This window comes from Alligator mississippiensis, chromosome 3 (assembly GCF_030867095.1).
Source record: "Alligator mississippiensis isolate rAllMis1 chromosome 3, rAllMis1, whole genome shotgun sequence".
Classification (NCBI taxonomy): Eukaryota; Metazoa; Chordata; order Crocodylia; family Alligatoridae; genus Alligator; species Alligator mississippiensis.
Window position 1 is genome coordinate 23,767,989 of NC_081826.1, and position 16,322 is coordinate 23,784,310.

General features: G+C 46.0%; 1 protein-coding gene across 6 annotated transcripts in view; it reads left to right on the forward strand.

Moving 5' to 3' along the window:
- The window catches only part of SAMD12 (sterile alpha motif domain containing 12), a 273,317-nt gene that overhangs the window by 25,640 nt on the left and 231,355 nt on the right, over positions 1–16,322 (forward strand). For 5 of the 6 annotated variants that reach the window (XR_009460636.1, XR_009460637.1, XM_059723798.1 and 2 more), the window contains exon 2: positions 792–970. Coding sequence is in view for 4 of the 6 variants with exons in the window: in XM_059723798.1 (XP_059579781.1) it covers positions 792–970 (179 nt within the window). In the remaining 2 variants the exon portion in view is untranslated. Of the gene's footprint in view, positions 1–791; positions 971–1,765; positions 3,270–16,322 lie in introns of those variants that run through there. The other variant, XM_059723799.1, reaches the window with a different exon arrangement.

A 16,322-nucleotide genomic window follows, 5' to 3' on the forward strand; every position in this document is an offset into this window, starting at 1 on the left:
CTTACATAAAAAGGAAGAGTTTATTATCAGTTTCTATGAAAATCTGCATGTTTGTTAGAGATGGCATTAAGGCAAATGTCTTTGTAAATACTGGGGCTGGATAATTTCAGAAACAAAAACAATTAAACTGTCATCCGAATGCTAAATGGCACTGCAGGCATCTGGGTGTTTCTTTTCCTGGTTGTATGTCATTACAGCGGTGTGATTAGGGCACACCCTACTGAATGTTCTGCGAGGTGTTAAGGACCTTCCATTTGTTCATATGGTGTAAGTGTTAATTTACAGCAGGGCAAAGAACTGAAGGGAAGACAATTACCTGTGTAAGTCACTTTCATCCATAGCAGTTGCTTTTCTGATTTGGTTTGCATGCACCATATATTTTCCCCACATTATTCTTATGATACTGCAGTAAGTAGAAACTGAAATAGAAAAAAAATAACTCATTTTTGAAAAGTGGAAACCATTTTCCATCCTAACTGGCCATGTCTGAGTGATTATGTAGGACTGGATTATCCAGTAAGAAGAGGTCTTCTGAAATTATAGAGAATGCTCAGAGATGCCATTAGATACAGTAAAATACAATAACTTCAATAGAATAATATTGACTGTTCTTTTCCTCTGAAAATATCCTCACTCCATGTCAAGCTACACTAAAATTACCCCGATCAGATATAATCTTAGCTACTTGTGCAGTTACCTGTACTAAATGATAAATATTTTCTACGTTAGAATGTTTTTGTTCCTTCCTATGTAGCATTCTCTCTAAGCCGTATTTGTTATATTGTCCCCAGCTATCCATTGCAGTCTGAATCCAAGTGGTATTGATCATCCTGTCCACACAGAAGGCATTAACCTCCCACTTGAAGGTGAAGGAATCGAGTCACTCTCGCTTAAGAAGGACAGTACCCAGAAGGCGCCTGAATCTAAAGAGACACCCAAAAGAGAGCAAGCAGAACCAGAAACTTCAAAGGTAGGAATTATTGGATTCAGAAATGTGGGTTTTCTAGAAAATTTTGAATTGGAAAACTTTCCAATGCCCTAAATAGAGCGAGATCTGATTTAGCATGTTTATTTGACTTGTATTTAGTAAACAAAACTAAAAAGGTACCCCTGTGTTAATGTTATGTCCCAATAGCAACAAGAATTTGAACTGAAATATTTGATTAGGAAAAAAATTAAATGGAGCACGCTTAACGTGGTTTAAATGTTACATTCAAACAAATTCAAAGCTTTATGTGGAAAGAAAATATTTTTATTGGAATACTTGTAAAAATAATACACAACAGCATGTACATCCCTTATATTGTTTGTTTAAATTTAAGAAAAAAACCGAAGGCACTGAAAACTACTGACATCAATTTTAACACATCCAAAGAACTGTGCATGATATGCTGTGGCTGTCCACTCGTCTACTTCAACAGGGTTTAACACACTTCCACTGAGGCCATTGTGGCACCTCCAGTCTCGCTGTCACTATCTGGAGAATCACTTGCACTACTTGGTAGTTCCATTTCAGAAGCAGATTGAGGACAATGATGTCTTTGAGGACAATCTGATTCAGAACTACTTTAGTGAAAGAGAATGTGGTTCAAGGATGGTTTTACCAATGAGTCTATGGGTAAGAGTAACTTATCATCACACTGCATCCTCTTCACTAATTGTGCTTCTGACTGATTCTCCAGAGGCAAGAGATTTTGAGAAATAGAAACAAGCTTAGCAGTGCATTCATTTGTTAGTCTAATCCTCTTTTTTTGTCTTGATTGAGCTGACAGCCTTCCTGTTCCGTTTACAAGAAGCTGCTGTTGGTGGACTGCTTAGATTCCTTAAAGCGATCTTGGATAACAGTCGGGTTTTACAGTATCCCTTCCACCATGTGAGAAGAGACATATTTTCTGCTGCCTGCCAAATGATGTCTTTCCTCCAAAGTTTTGCTTTTGCATGGTACTTGGCAGTGTCTGTCATCACAGCTATTTGGTCAATGTTGGGGACATTCTTAGCTACTTCCATAATTGTACCGAGAGCAATAGATAATTCATCTTCTGATAAATGTTGTCCTCTGTGTTGAGGATCCAAAAGGTTTGCTGCCAGCTGAACTGGATGAGAGCAAAACTCAGATCTCTTAGTAAACATTTGTTTTCCTATTACTTCTTTTTTGGATAGAGGTGAACAAGGCAGAAGCTCAATCAGATATTCATTCAGTTGTCTGAACATCTCTGGAATATTTGAAAGGCATGATGTATCTCCTTCAAGTTTCTTGATAGCCACTGAAACTAGTAGTATTTATAACTTTGAAACTGCCAAGCTTGCTTAATATTTTATTGGCATCCATTCATTGTTACTAATGAATTTTATGAAACAATGAATTCTTACAAATGGAAAATTTTTCATGAAAAAATAAAGCCCTGGAAAACTTTCTGTGGAAAATTTTCCGCCCCACATCTCTGATTGGATCATTTAGTTATCATTATTTTGCAGAGATCTGCAGCATCGAAACATTTCAAAGTCATAGCAATGGCTTGAAAGAGCTTATGATACAAATAAGAATTACATAAGAAGTGAAAGTAGCGCTTGGAAGGGGAACGGGTGTTGCAGAAATATGGAGTTATTGCTATTCAGATTTAGGCACATGCACCACCTGGTGCTTTCAATATTTTATAGCTGTCTATATGAAGACAGATTATTTTGACTGTTGCAAACATGGCAACCAGCTGTTTTTTCTGAGTGACTTGAATAAGTGACTTGAGTGGACCAGAGCGGGAATGGTAGTTTTTTTTATGTGGCTATCTAAATATATGGGCTTTTGGATGGGTGACTGAGTTGAATATTCTTTGTTAACTAGGAAGAATATCCCAGTCAATTTCCCCATATCTGACTATGAACAATCAAACCTCAGATGAGAATTTTAAAGAGAAATGAACTGTCTCTTCTCAGTTGTAACTTGTTATGAATTTTGAGTTTCTTGTTCATGGACAGTAGAGATGTTTGTCAAGTACAGGTGAGCGTATATGCTCCTGTCATATTTCTTCTGGGAAAAATATCTTGTATCTCTCTGTGGACTCAAAACACACATTTTTAACTAGAAGGGGAAATAAGCAAATGTAAAATCTATTTTGGGCAACTTTTCATAAAAATAATTTGACCTATTGGAAGTCATAAAAACTGAGTTGTTGATGGGGGTAAGAGGGGGATGCCTGCTGAGTGGAAGATTGATGTTTTTGCTGAATATTTAATTTTGGGAGTTACTGGAGTGGATAAAATAGTAGTAGTAATAAACAAAAAATGAAGACTGCTTTAACAATTGTTCTCAGTAACTTTGAACAAATAAAAAGATTTTCAATAGTAGATGATACATTACATTTAACAGATAATGAATTTCTAACCACAGTGAATTTCACTTTAAATTCCATTAGTTTTAGATACTTGAGCAGTAACTTTAATGATAAATACTTACTATGAATTCTATGTAACACTATTTATTTATTTTAAGATAACTAGGTATAAACATGTCATTTAAACTCATAATGCTATTTTTTCACCAAGGACTTGATCCAAAAAGAGGACTTAGGCACCTAACATCTGCTTATGTCCTGATTTAGGTGTCCAAGTTGAAAGTTGCAATCCAAAATACCCTTCCTCAGTGACCACCTAAACCAAGAGATGTCTAATAGAGTTGTGCGAAACAGTACTGTTCCGTTTTGACTTACGTTTTGACGGAACGGTGTTTCGTTTCAAATTTCTTTTCGATTCAAAACTGCTGTTCCGTTTTGTTTCGTTGAAACAGTTTCGCTGTTTCAACGCTGTTTTGACGTTTCACCCATAGGCTATAATGGGGAAGCTTGAAACAGCCTATAACTTTGTCATTTCTGGCCTGATTTGGATGAAACTTGCAGGAATGGTAGCCCCTTCTGAGGGCATGAAGCCTGCCAAGTTTCAAGGAGATAGGTATAGGGTTTTCAGGGAAATTGCACCTCAAGCTCCTGACCAGCAAAACTTGTGACATGGGTGACACTGTGTATGTGTTAAGGCACAGCAGGGAGAAAACTGCAGGCCTGCTGAGGCCACGAAGCCTGCCAGCTGTCAAGGAGATTGGTACAAGGGCTTCTGGGTTCTGGGCCCTGCACCTCTGGTTGCTGAGAGGCAAAATTCATGACATGGGTGCTTATGGGACTATGTCTGTCTTGGGGCACAGGGGGGTGAAAACTGCAGGCCTCCTAGCCCTGCTGTGGCTGCAAAGCCTGCTGTCAAGGAGATAGGTGCAGGGGGAGTCTGGGTTCTGGGGCCCTGCACCTCTAGCTGCTGACAGGCAAAACTCGTGACATAGGTGGGTGACACTTGTGTGTGTTGAGGTGCGCACTCACTCAACTGACACCAAGGCAGAAAGCAGGGCAGTTCGAACAATGCTGCCTTTTTTGCAGTATGTCCATCCGTCCCTCAGAGCACTGGGATTGGAAGAGTCCTCAGGAAAGGATGACAGTCACTGGCCAGTTGCAGAGTCAGTAATGAAAGCAGTCCACCCCCTTTCTGTTTTGACTTGACTCATTTCATTTTGAGACTGTTTTGAAGTTCTCTGTTTCATTTTGATTTTGCTGTTTCAAGCTTGAAACGAGCCAAAACAGCGTTGAAACAAAACTGCTGGTGAAATTTCACACAGCCCTGATGTCTAACTGCGTAGTGTGCCTCCCTGTTTATTCTGGAAGTTCCCCTGATGCTTGCTGTTCAATTATCTACATATGCCCAGAACTGCCCTGGACTTGAGCAGTTATGTGCCTCGCTCTCTGCCTCAGCCCTACAGGGAAGATCCAGAAATCAGTAGAGGTGCACTGATACATCAGTCTATGTCAGGGGTGGGCAAAATACGGCCCGCAGGCCGGATTTGGCCTGCAAGTCCATTTTATCTGGCCCGCGGGGCCCCTAAAAAATTTAGAAAATTAATATTTATCTGTCCTTGGTTCCTGTCAAAAATGACAGCTCCCACAACAGCAGGGCCCACCTGGCCCCGCCCCCCTGGGGCTTCTGGCCTTGGACCATGTGGCTGCCCCACGCTGGAACCTCAGGTAAGGGGGAGGGGGAGGGCAGGGGAGGACTGCAGGCAGGGAAGGAGCCCGGGGAAAAGTGGCGTGGGGAAAACCTGAGAGCGGAGGGGAAAAGTGGCCCCTTGCCCACCCCGTGCCCAGCACCCCGTGCTACAGCCACTTGCAGCCTGCCTGGGGCTGCCTGTGCCTGCTCCAGGCAGCCCTGTGCAGGCTGTGAGCAGCTGCAGCAGGGAACACCAACCACAGGATGAGGAGGGGCTTTTCCCCATGCTCAGCTCCACAGACCCTTGCCAACCTACTCCCCACTTTGGGCCCCACCGGTGCTGGCCCTGGGATATTGGTCCCAAGATGGTGACCAGAGGGTGGGGCACCTGTCAAAGGGCGGGGCTACCTGTGCGGCCCTCGACAGCCTACCAAAACTGGGTAAGTGGCCCTCTGCCTGAAATAATTGCCCACCCCAGTCTATATCATATTGGCATCGATAAAAGGAAAATTAACATTATTGCCAAGCAGCTTTTTTTGGCTGATATGGCTGATAATGACACCAGTAAATGCTGTGTGCATGCGTGCAACCCAGCAGCTTGGAGAGCAGTGTCTGGCTGGTAAGTCTGAGGGAGTGGGGGGAAGGGGCATGGGGGAGGGAAGGGGTGTTGGGCAGCAGTTCAAGGCCCCTGTGGTGAGGGAGGGAGTGGGGCTGGGCCAGGGTGCAGGATGGAGCTGATGGCTCATCTGGGGGACATGGGGGGCTGGAAGCAACTCCCATTGCTGTGTGAACCCCTAGCAGAAGCATGGGGGGGGCACATGCCCCCCAGATCTGTGTGCAGGGTGAGGGTGGGCTGCTGACTGTGCTCAGGGCCAGGGCTGCTCCTGTGTCTTCCTGGTGGCTGTGCTTGGGCCAGGCGGGGAAGTGCAGGTGGTGGTGGCACTGGGAGAGGGGCAGGGGAGGCTAGAGCCACTGCCATAGCCCCCCTGTACTCCCTTTCCCCATATTGCCACCGCCTACCCCGCCCAGCTTAAGTGCAGCCACTGGGAAGAGCCTGACACACCTCCCAATTGTAAGCGTGCAGAGGCAGCACACCCTCATCCCACTCAGTACCCACTATGCCTCCTCAGGGATGTGCGCAGTGGCAGGAGCTGCCCCCCCCCCGTATCCCCCCCCCCCGGACAAGCCACCAGCTCCATCACCTGCTCTGCCCCATGCTGCCCTAGCTGTGTAGCACCTGCTCCTGCCCTGCCCCAGTCCCACTCTCCCCTTCACTGCAGGGACTTCAATCTGCCCTCCTACACCCCTTCCCTCTCCCATGTCCCTTCCCTGGAAGAGACTTACCAGCCCCATGCTTCTTGTGAAGCTACTGGGCTGCATATCAGCAACTGGATCAGTATCGGCCAATATGGCTGGTTAATAATTGGCCATTGGTATCTGCCCAAAAAATCTTTATCGGAGCACCCCTAGAAATCAGGCATCCATGTACCCAAATCCTCTGAGGGGCCTGGTCTGGAAGGCATGCTCAGAACATGCCTGACATACACTGCTGGAGTGAACCCATCTCAAAATCCAGAGCAGATGTTTTCATTTACAAATATGGCAGAGAAGGGAGGAAGTGGGGAGTGGTATCCACTTTGTATGAAATATTCTAGGACATTTTTACATGAGCTCTGGGGGTGGGCAGTGTGCACTTTAATTACAGCAGCTCTGAGAGCCACTCTATTTAAAGCACCTGCAGCATCACATGCATCAGTGTCCCCACACTTGAAAATGGTGACGGGGGACATAAGTAAAGCTCATTGAACGAGCTTTAATTAAAGTGCCCCACTGCCATTTTGAAGCTCAGGCATGCTGATACACAAGATGTGGAGGCTGTTGGAGCATGTTAATTTGCATACTCCAGCAGACTCGATTAATTGAGTCTAATCTGAAATGCTGTAGTTACAGCACATTGGAGTAGGTTTATTGCATGTCTGCAGGCATCCCTAGTGTTTAGGGCACTTTCCCAGGAAGTGGGAGATCTGAAGGATCCTAGAAAAAGGATGTGAGGGAGTGGAGAAAGGCATTGCAAATAAAACATTGTTGGTTTATGCAGGCAAGGTTCTTTGGGTAAATGTGATATCTTTATTAGGCCAACTAAATAGTTGGGAAAAAGTTCTTTGCAAGCTTTCAGGCACAAACGTCCTTCTTCAGGCACTGGGGGAGACTACTGCTGTTATGAGTTCTTCAAGGTAGAAAAAAAGCTAAAATAAGTCTGTGAAAATGCAAATGAGTAGAAGTTTGGAAGACAATGGGTAGAGATAGGTGGAGAGTGGGGGAAGGGAGGGAAAAATGTGAAGGAATGCCAGTTGTCAGCTAAAGGCAGGTAGCCCGGTGTGTTAGATATTGGGCAGGTGTTTGGTTTCTCCTAAATCTTTTCCATCAAGGCATTTGGTGCACTGGATGAAATATATCACATTTCTGGAGGTGCAGGTGTAAGATCCAGGAATGGTGAGGGTTCTGTTGTGGGCTGTGGTTATTGTGGGAGTGGTGGAGAGGTGTTGGCAGGTTTTACATTTCTTGTCCTGGCATGGTCTGGATCCATTTTGTGTGGTTTGGGTCATAGGAAGTTTACTTCTGGTGATGAGGTTAGCAAGGTTCGGTGCTTGTTTGAAGGCTAGGATGGGTGGTTCTGGAAAGATCTCTTTAAAAATTGTGTCTTCTAGTGTGGGTTGCAGTTGTTTGAGGATTTTCCGTATAGGGTCCAGGGAAAGGTGGTATGTTATAATTAACTGTGTGTGATTCATGGGGATTTTCATAGATTCATAGGTTGTAAAGCTGGAAGGGACTTCAGAAAATCATTGGGTCTAGCCCCCTGCACCAAGCAGGAAAGGCAACTGAGGTCAGGTGACCCCAGCAAGGTGCCCATCCAGTCTTCTCTTGAGATTTCCAGGAGAGGCGATTGTACCACTTCCGGAGGGAGCTTATTCCACAGTCTGGACACCTTAGTTTTGAAGTAATTTTTCCTAACGTTGAGCCTGAAATGGTTTTCCAGGAGTTTGTGACCATTATGGGGGTCGGACTCGATGAGCTATTGAGGTCCCTTCCGACCCTAACATCTAATATCTATGAATTACTCCTAGTTTTTCCCAAGGGTGCCTTGGTGAACAGCTGTTTAACGCTACATCAGAGGCATACATCAAGGGCTTGGTAAGCTGCTACCAAGTCCCCTCTCAGCCTTCTCTTTTTCAGACTGAAGAGTCCCAGGTCCCTCAGTCTTTCCTCGTATGGCTTGCCACACCAGTCTCTGATCATGAGAGTGGCCCTTCTCTGCACTCTCTCAAGCTTTACGATGTCCTTGTTAAAGTGTGGTGCCCAGAACCGGACACAGTACTCCAGCTGCAGTCTCACCAGTGCCAGGTAGAGCAGGAGAATCACTTCTCTGGCTTTGCTGGAGATGCATCGATTGATGCATGCCAGGGTATTGTTGGTCCTGATGGCTCCAGTGTCACACTGCCGGCTCACGTTCATACTGTGGTCTATTATTACCCCCAAATTCCTTTCATTTGTAGCCATTTTGGTGCCCGTGACAGGGGGCCTTCTTGGGGCCGAACTCCATGGCCCGCCTCCTGTCTCAGTGGGATAGGCCCGCCTATCTCGCCCGCCACGCCTTTGATGATAATTGATTCAATCCGATGTCAATTAAGCGGGAGGCTGCCCATTGTAGTGCCCCGATGCCAGGGGGTGCTCTCTGCGGCTCCTATCCTCCCCAATACCGCAGCCCAAGCCTCGCAGATGTCATCATGGTGTTCCTATTCACCGGCCCCACACTGGGCCCCAGAATCATCCACACAGGACCCCTCTATGATCCTCTCCTATCAGGCGGCCACTCCGCCGTCATCTGGGCTACCTAGCCTCCCCGAAGCCAGTTTCCCCTCTTGGGTGTGGTCCCCCCGGGACCTTCGGCCACTTGCTCTGGCGCACCTCCAGGCCAGTCAGGACCCCAGGCCCCCGGCTCTTGGGCGTCCCTCGCGGTGGGCCCCTGGCCCTTTTGACTCTCTCAGTCCTGGCCCCAGCTTGGGCCAGTCGAGGGTACTCTCCCCTTCGGGCTGGGTCTCTAGCTGCTCACTCACATCCTCAGGCCTCACCATGCCACTACTCCCTTTCTCCTAGGGGCAACCACAGCACCACGCCCTATACTCCATCACGCTCTCGGGGTCCGCCCTCTTTGGGCCCCTCACAACACTGGCCCTCTGGGCCCCCCAACAAACACAAGGGTAACCCACCCAGTGGTGGTGGGAGCTAGGGTTTAAGGTGCCCCGACCCGCCTTTCACTGGGGTGATAACTGGCCTGGCATTTCCTGGGGGCTCCCGCGCCACTGAGAGCCCCACCAGGCCACCCACTCCCAGCAGGGTGCAGTTTCAGGTCATGCCCAGGACCAGGAGCCTCCTTGCTAACCCCTTGCAGCTCCCCCTTACCTCCGGGTTGTTCTCAGCAGCCATCTGGCCAGGTGATGTTGTTCCCTGGCCTCCAGCAGCCAAACTGCCCTGTTTATATAGGCAGCCGCTGTCTCAAAATGGCTGCCCTCATCAGGCACCTGGAGGCTGCCAGCTCCAGGCCCTTAAAGTGGCAGACACACCCTGTGCTCTGCCACGCACCTCCCCCCTTTAATCATCACTGCCCGCTCATACTGGGGTTCCTCGTTGCTGCCCCCTCGCACTGGGACTCTGCCCGCTCACACTGGGGTTCTACGTCGCTTGGGGCTCTACGTCGCTGCCCCCCCCGAAGCCATCTTCCCCTCTCAGGCGTGGTCCCCCTGGGACCTTCGGCACCTAGCCCTGGCCCACCTCCAGGCCAGTCGAGACCCCAGGCCCCCGGCTCTTGGGCGTCCCTCGCGGTGGGCCCCCGGCCCTTTTGACTGTCGTAGTCCTGGCCCCAGCTTGGGACAGTCGAGGGTACTCTCTCCTCCGGGCTGGGTCTCTAGCCGCTCACTCTATCCCCTCGGGCTCACCGTGGTGCTATCCCCTCTCCACCGGGACAACCGCAGCGCCACACCCCCATCGCGGGCTCATCCCATCCTCACTGAGGGGGGTTCTCACTGCTGCCCCCTCTGGGGCCTGATCACACTGCCCCCTCTCTTGCGGCGTCTCTCCACTGTCCCCTCTTGGGGCCGCCCCCTCACTGGGGCCGGGGTCACCATACCCTGCACGCAACCCACTGGTCGCAAGTGGCAGGCACACACAGTGTACTGCCACATACCTCCCCCCTTTAAATGGGGCTCTCATCACCGCCCCCTCTCTTGGGGCTGCTCTCGCTAGTGCCCCCTCACACCGGGGCTATGCAACCCACTGGTTGCTCTCACCACTGCCCCTTCTCACTGGGGCCGCCCCCTCACTGGGGCCAGGGTCACCGTACCCCGCATGCAACCCACCGGTTGCACTTGTGCATGGCCGTCGGATCGATGTTTCCTGGCCAATGCACCACTGTGACGGGACCTCCTTGGGGCTGAGGTCACCCACTCCCGGTAGGGTGCAGTTTCAGGTCAGGACCAGGAGCCTCCTTGCCAACCCCTTGCAGCTTCCCCTTACCTCCGGGTTGTTTTCAGCAGCCCTCTGGCCAGGCAATGTTGTTGCCTGGCCTCCAGCAGCCAAACTGCCCTGTTTATATAGGCAGCCGCTGTCTCAAAATGGCTACCCTCATCAGGCACCTGGAGGCTGCCAGCTCCAGGCCCTTAAAGTGGCAGACACACCCTGTGCTCTGCCACAGTGCCCATAATTGTGCCCATGGTCTAGAGGAAGTGCTGGTTGTTGAAACAGAAGTTGTTGTGTGTGAGGGTGAAGTGTATAAGTTCACTAATATCTTGAGGTCTGTACTCTGAGTTGTAATCTTGCTCTTGTAGATATGTTAGGCAGGCTGGGATTCTACCCTGATGTGGGATGTTGGTATTAGGGGTGTACCAACGGGGATTTTTTTGGCTGATACTGATGGCTGATTTTTAAGGAACCCTATTGGCTGATACCAATCCGATTCTGATCTGTGGCCAGGCAGCTTGGAGAGTGGTGCTGGGCTGGTAAGTCTGGTGTGGGAAGGTGGTCTGTGTTTTTAAGTTTTTGTAGAAAGCCTGTTGTGTCTTGAAAATAGAAAATAAAATTTTCTATTTTATTTTATCCTTTTCATTCTTAGGCCCACGTGGCTAAGTAACATCAACTACCTCTTGCTAAGTAACATCAACACACGCTTCCAGTCTATACCAGTGACATTTGTATAATACAAGACACTACAGTGTGATGGATGCAATTTGTGATGTACTTCAGACAATGCCATCTGTCTTCTGCCCACTGAATTCATCTCTACTGAAACCACTTCCGTAATACCACTTCTGGGCAATGTCAGCTCTTGCCATTTAAACAGGGCTTTCTGGCAGGATTTTTTGTTTCCATCTGCTTCTCCCCATAATTATGAGGGTCCAAGATGCAGGATGGGTAGCATTTAGTCAAGGACCAGTGAAAGGTTTAAAGTCCAGTTCTGGGGTTATATTCAAGGTGGTAGCCTGGATGGGAAATTGTCTATGTAGGACTTGACCCTAATTCGGGAATGGTCCAAGATACTAGGCTCTAAATTGCAGAATTATTTTTGGGGGTTGAGGGATGAAGAGGGAATATTTATTTTTCACGTTGTGATCGCATCCTCGTTAACTTCTACATTAATATGGAAAAATAGCCAAATACCATCTTCAAAATATTTCTTTTCTTAAAAGATGCAGACAAATGTGAAATGTAGTTAATGGCTGGCTGTATTAGTACATTTTAGGACTAAGATGAATAAATCACTGAAATTCTTCCCAAGTAGGGGGGACAACACAGCTATGGGGTCTGGGTGTGTATATGTGTGTGTGTCTTTTCCTGGTCTGTTATTAATTTTAGCAGGATGTCAAAAGGTAGATCTTAAATTCCATGCTGTTGAATGATGTTCAAAGAGCTGAAGCCTGTTTTAGGGTTTTTTCTCACTTAAAAGTGTCAAGAGTGGTTTGGAAGATATATTTCCTGTTATCTTCATTATTATGCTAATCTTAGTTGGTTTCTTTAATTTTATCCATAATCCCTAATTTCAGTTACCCAATATATATTTCCTGGCTCCTGTGTCCAACTTGTTTCTTTCACTTCCCTGTCCTCTAACCCCACATTTTCTGTTTCCTTGTGTTTTCTTGAACGCTTTTATTTATGAGTATGTAGGCTGTTTTACACATTTTTTTTGGTCCCATTTAAATAAGATTCTGAGAAGGACCTTTCTCCAAAAGTATTAACTTTAATGAGATTTCAGAAAGAGACCACTTTAATGAGATGCTGGGAAGCCTTTTTCAAAAAGTATTAACTTTATCATGACTTTGCACTCATCTCATTCATAAGGCACAATTCAGTGTGAGCAAGAGTACTGAAATCTGGCCCTCCATTTGTTAAAAAAGGTTATTCAGGAAAATGTGATTCTTGCTTGTGGTGCATACATCTGATGGCACACATTGCTCTCCCTATGGGGTAACTGGATTGGCAAATAATACAGGTTTCTTAACAGTGACCATGGCAGCTAGAATTACATTCTGTCTTTAGCTGGTAATTGCAGTTTTATATCTGAGTCAGAGACAAATTAATAGCTCTTTAAAATCTGCATGAAAACTTTAAAAAGAACATGCTAAATCAAGTTGATGTACTTCTTTGCCGTTTGTCAAGAAGTACTTTATAGGTACTAGTAGACTGTTTCCCCCGCTTCCTTTGTGATGAAGCTCGTTAATGCTTTTTAGAAAAACCCAGTTGTTTTAAAAAAAGACATCAAACAACATTAAAGTTCTAAATGAAGTCAACAAAATAAAGAGAATCCTAAACCAGCTATTAGAATAGCTTTAAGTTCATCAGAGCATGTTCACCACTAGGCTAGGTAGGGGAAGCTTGGTTGATTTCAGTAGATTTCTGCTTGCTCATGGCATTAGTTAATATGAATTTAATGCTGTTGAGAAACTAAGATCATGTTGTGAAATATCTGTGCGCAAAGAAGCAAGGTGGATTTGAAATATCAACTTTGATTTGTACCCAGTTTCAGTGGTTTGTATTGTCTTGTAGGTTGGTAAAGTATTTTAATTTTGACATCTGTTTCTAATATCTGAATATAGAAAAAGAGAAGCTATAGCAGAAAATCCTTGAAAAAAATAAAGATTTTTATTAGTATCTTTTTTTTGTAGGTGGGTAATGTCATCATGCTAAGTAGGCCTAGTAGAGTGGTTCCCATTAGAAAGTCAATATTTTTCAAAGTTAGTGCGATACAGTCACTGAGATGCATAGGAAATAAAATGCAAGGAAATATTCAAAATATTCAGCCCAGTAGATTTTGACTTCATCATAATAATAATAATAATAATTATTATTATTATTATTTAGTAGTATTGACTAGTGTTTCACAGCCAATAATTCCATCTCCCAAAGGATTTGGACCCTTTTAAAATGATTGGAGGAAAAAGTACCTGTGTTGCAACAACATTAGGAAATCTGGACCAGGTTGGCTGAAGTTAATAACCATTTAACTGAAAAAAAATAAATGTCTAACAAAACCCAAATTACTCCATTCTACATACATCTGTTTTTATCTCCAAACCCTTGAGAAGGTAAATTTAATGTGAATTTTCTTCCCTTGATAATTATAACGACAGAACAGCTTTTGTTGGTGCAAGCCTGTGATAGAAATTAGTAAGGATAGCTAGCTACAAAGCCACAGTCTAAAGTATTGAAGTGGCTTAAATGCTTTATTTTGACATACATTATGTTAATATAATACAGATGATGTCATTACATTTTAGAGGGATTTGGTTCCCTCATGTCTCATTTTGCCATTGTTAGTAACCTACAACAATTATCTGTTCTTGCTCCTATCTTTATTTTTATTGCCTCTACCTTTTAAATGTTGCATAGTTGGAAGCTGGCGTGTCTTCTAGCTCTTAGTGTGTTGAATGCTGAAATGCTTGATATGAACATCCCTTTTTCTCTGTCAACCTTCCCTTGAATCTGCTGGAGCGGTATTGTAATAATAGTCTCCTATTTTTTTATTCAGAATGAATCAAGGTATAAAATTTATGAGACTTACACAGGAAGTGTTTCAGATAAAATATGTCCTCCAAACTAGATATAAATAAGTAATGTGTTTTGCATGCAAAGCAGTGGACAGACTTGTATAGAGAAATACAGCAAATGTCAACAAATGTGATTGGGTCAGTTGCATCCAAAAAAAAATCCCTTTGTGACTGATAAAAGACAGAAGTATTTCATGTAAATATTGGGCTAAAGAAAGGAATACCTTAGATGTGCATGGAACTGGAGGGGGCCTCAAATATCAACCCCAGTCCTACTGTTAGAGACAACTAGGCTGGATTATCCTGTTCATTAACTAAACAAGTTTAACTATTTTATTTTCTCATGTACAGCAGGTTCCAGACTATAATACACACCTTGCTTTGAAAGACAGAAAGGAGAAAATATTTTTTCTAGAGTTATGGCTGCATAGAGCAGGGACAGAGACTAATATTCAGATGACTAGCCCTCCTTTTCCTGCTTAATTAAAGCTGAGACTCTAGTCTCCATGTGTGGATCTATGATTTTGAAAGGAGTTTAAGAATCTCCAAGGCTGTGAAATGGGAGGAAAGAGACTGGGAGCAGTTAGCATACAGCAAAATTGCCCTAAGAAAGGTTAGATTGATTAGTGGAACATCAAGACCATTAATATAGAGTGATGGTTGTTAACACCTCTGGAGTAAAGAACAATGAGCCCTTAAATCAATTGACTCCTTTAGCTACCTGAATAGTAATGCAACAGCTAATTCACAGTGGAGCAGGAATCGAAGGAGAGTGCTTCTATCCTAGTCAGAAAATCACCTTCCTCGTAGTATGTGCACACTAATATTGAGAGATGTTTTGAGGGTGAAATGTGTGTGTTGCACATGGGAAAAGACAGTAGTTGTTTTGCTTCCACTTAGGGGTACACCAATAAAGATTTTTGGGGCTGATGCCGATAGCCAATTTTTAAGGAGGCATATCGACTGATACTTGTCTGACTTCTGATATGCAGCCCAGCAGCTTGAATAGCAGTGTCCAGCTAGTAAGTGTGTTGTGGTGGAAGGGGAGGGAGAAGGGAAGGGGGGTGCAGATTGAAGCCCCTGCTGTGAGGGAGGGAGTGAGGCTGTGGCAGGTACTGCCCAGCTGGGAAGGGGTGCAGAATGGAAGTGTGAGTGGCTTGTCCGGGAGGTGTGGGGGGCCAGCTCCTGCTGTTGCATGCACCCTGGGAGAGCATGGGGGGCGGGGAGCATGTGCCTCCACACCTGGGCAGGGCAGGCTGCCACTGCAGGCGGGGGCTGCACTGGGCTGTGCTAGGGGTGGATGGTAGTGGCACTTGGAGGGTGCTATGGCGGGGGCTGTAGCCAGCCCAAAATTTGCTACAGCCCCCCACCCCTCCAATGCTGCTGCTGCCCACCTGAAATGCAGCCTGACCCAGCCTCCCTGGGAAGAGCCTGGCATAGCCCCGGCTCCAGCCCGCAGCTGCAGCCCAAGCCGCCCCACGCAGATCCGGGGGCACATGCCCCCCTATGCCCTCCTGTGGTGCACGCAGTGGCAGGAACTTCCCCCTGCCCCTGTGCCCCCAGACGAGCCACAGCTCTCTCCTTTGCCCCACCCTGCCTCGGCTGGGCAGACCCTGACCCAGCCCCACTCCCTCCCTTACTGCAGGGGCCTTAATTTGCACCCCCCATGCTCCTTCCCTCCCCTTCCACCACAACAAACTTACAAGCTGGACACAGCTCTCCATGCTGCCGGGCTGTACTCCTCTTCACCTACATGCTGCACTGCAGCTGCACGCATGCATGGGCTGTTTATTGCCCATGTTATGAGCAGCATCGGGCCGATTTCCAATACAGTCAATTTTCTTTATATTGGTGCCAATCCAATATCGAACCAATATATGGGTGCACCTCTACTTCCAATATTTGTAAGGGAAGGAGCCTCCAGAACCTCACTTCTCCTATGAGTAGAAACATCTTAATTTCTAGCCTAAGTTAATTCACAAACATTTTGATTCATTGCTGTGATCTACAGATGTACCTTCTGCGTGATATATTAATTGTCTAGTAATGTAAAAATATAGTGTCACATACAGTGACCTCTGCTGCTTGAAATGTGCAGGGTCTGTTGATAATTTTGTGGGACCAGTAATGGGAATGAAGTGTTGCAGAAACTCCATCTCTGCTGTTCAGCACCTCCTCTTGGTGCAAGATTTGAACCAGAGATTACCAGCA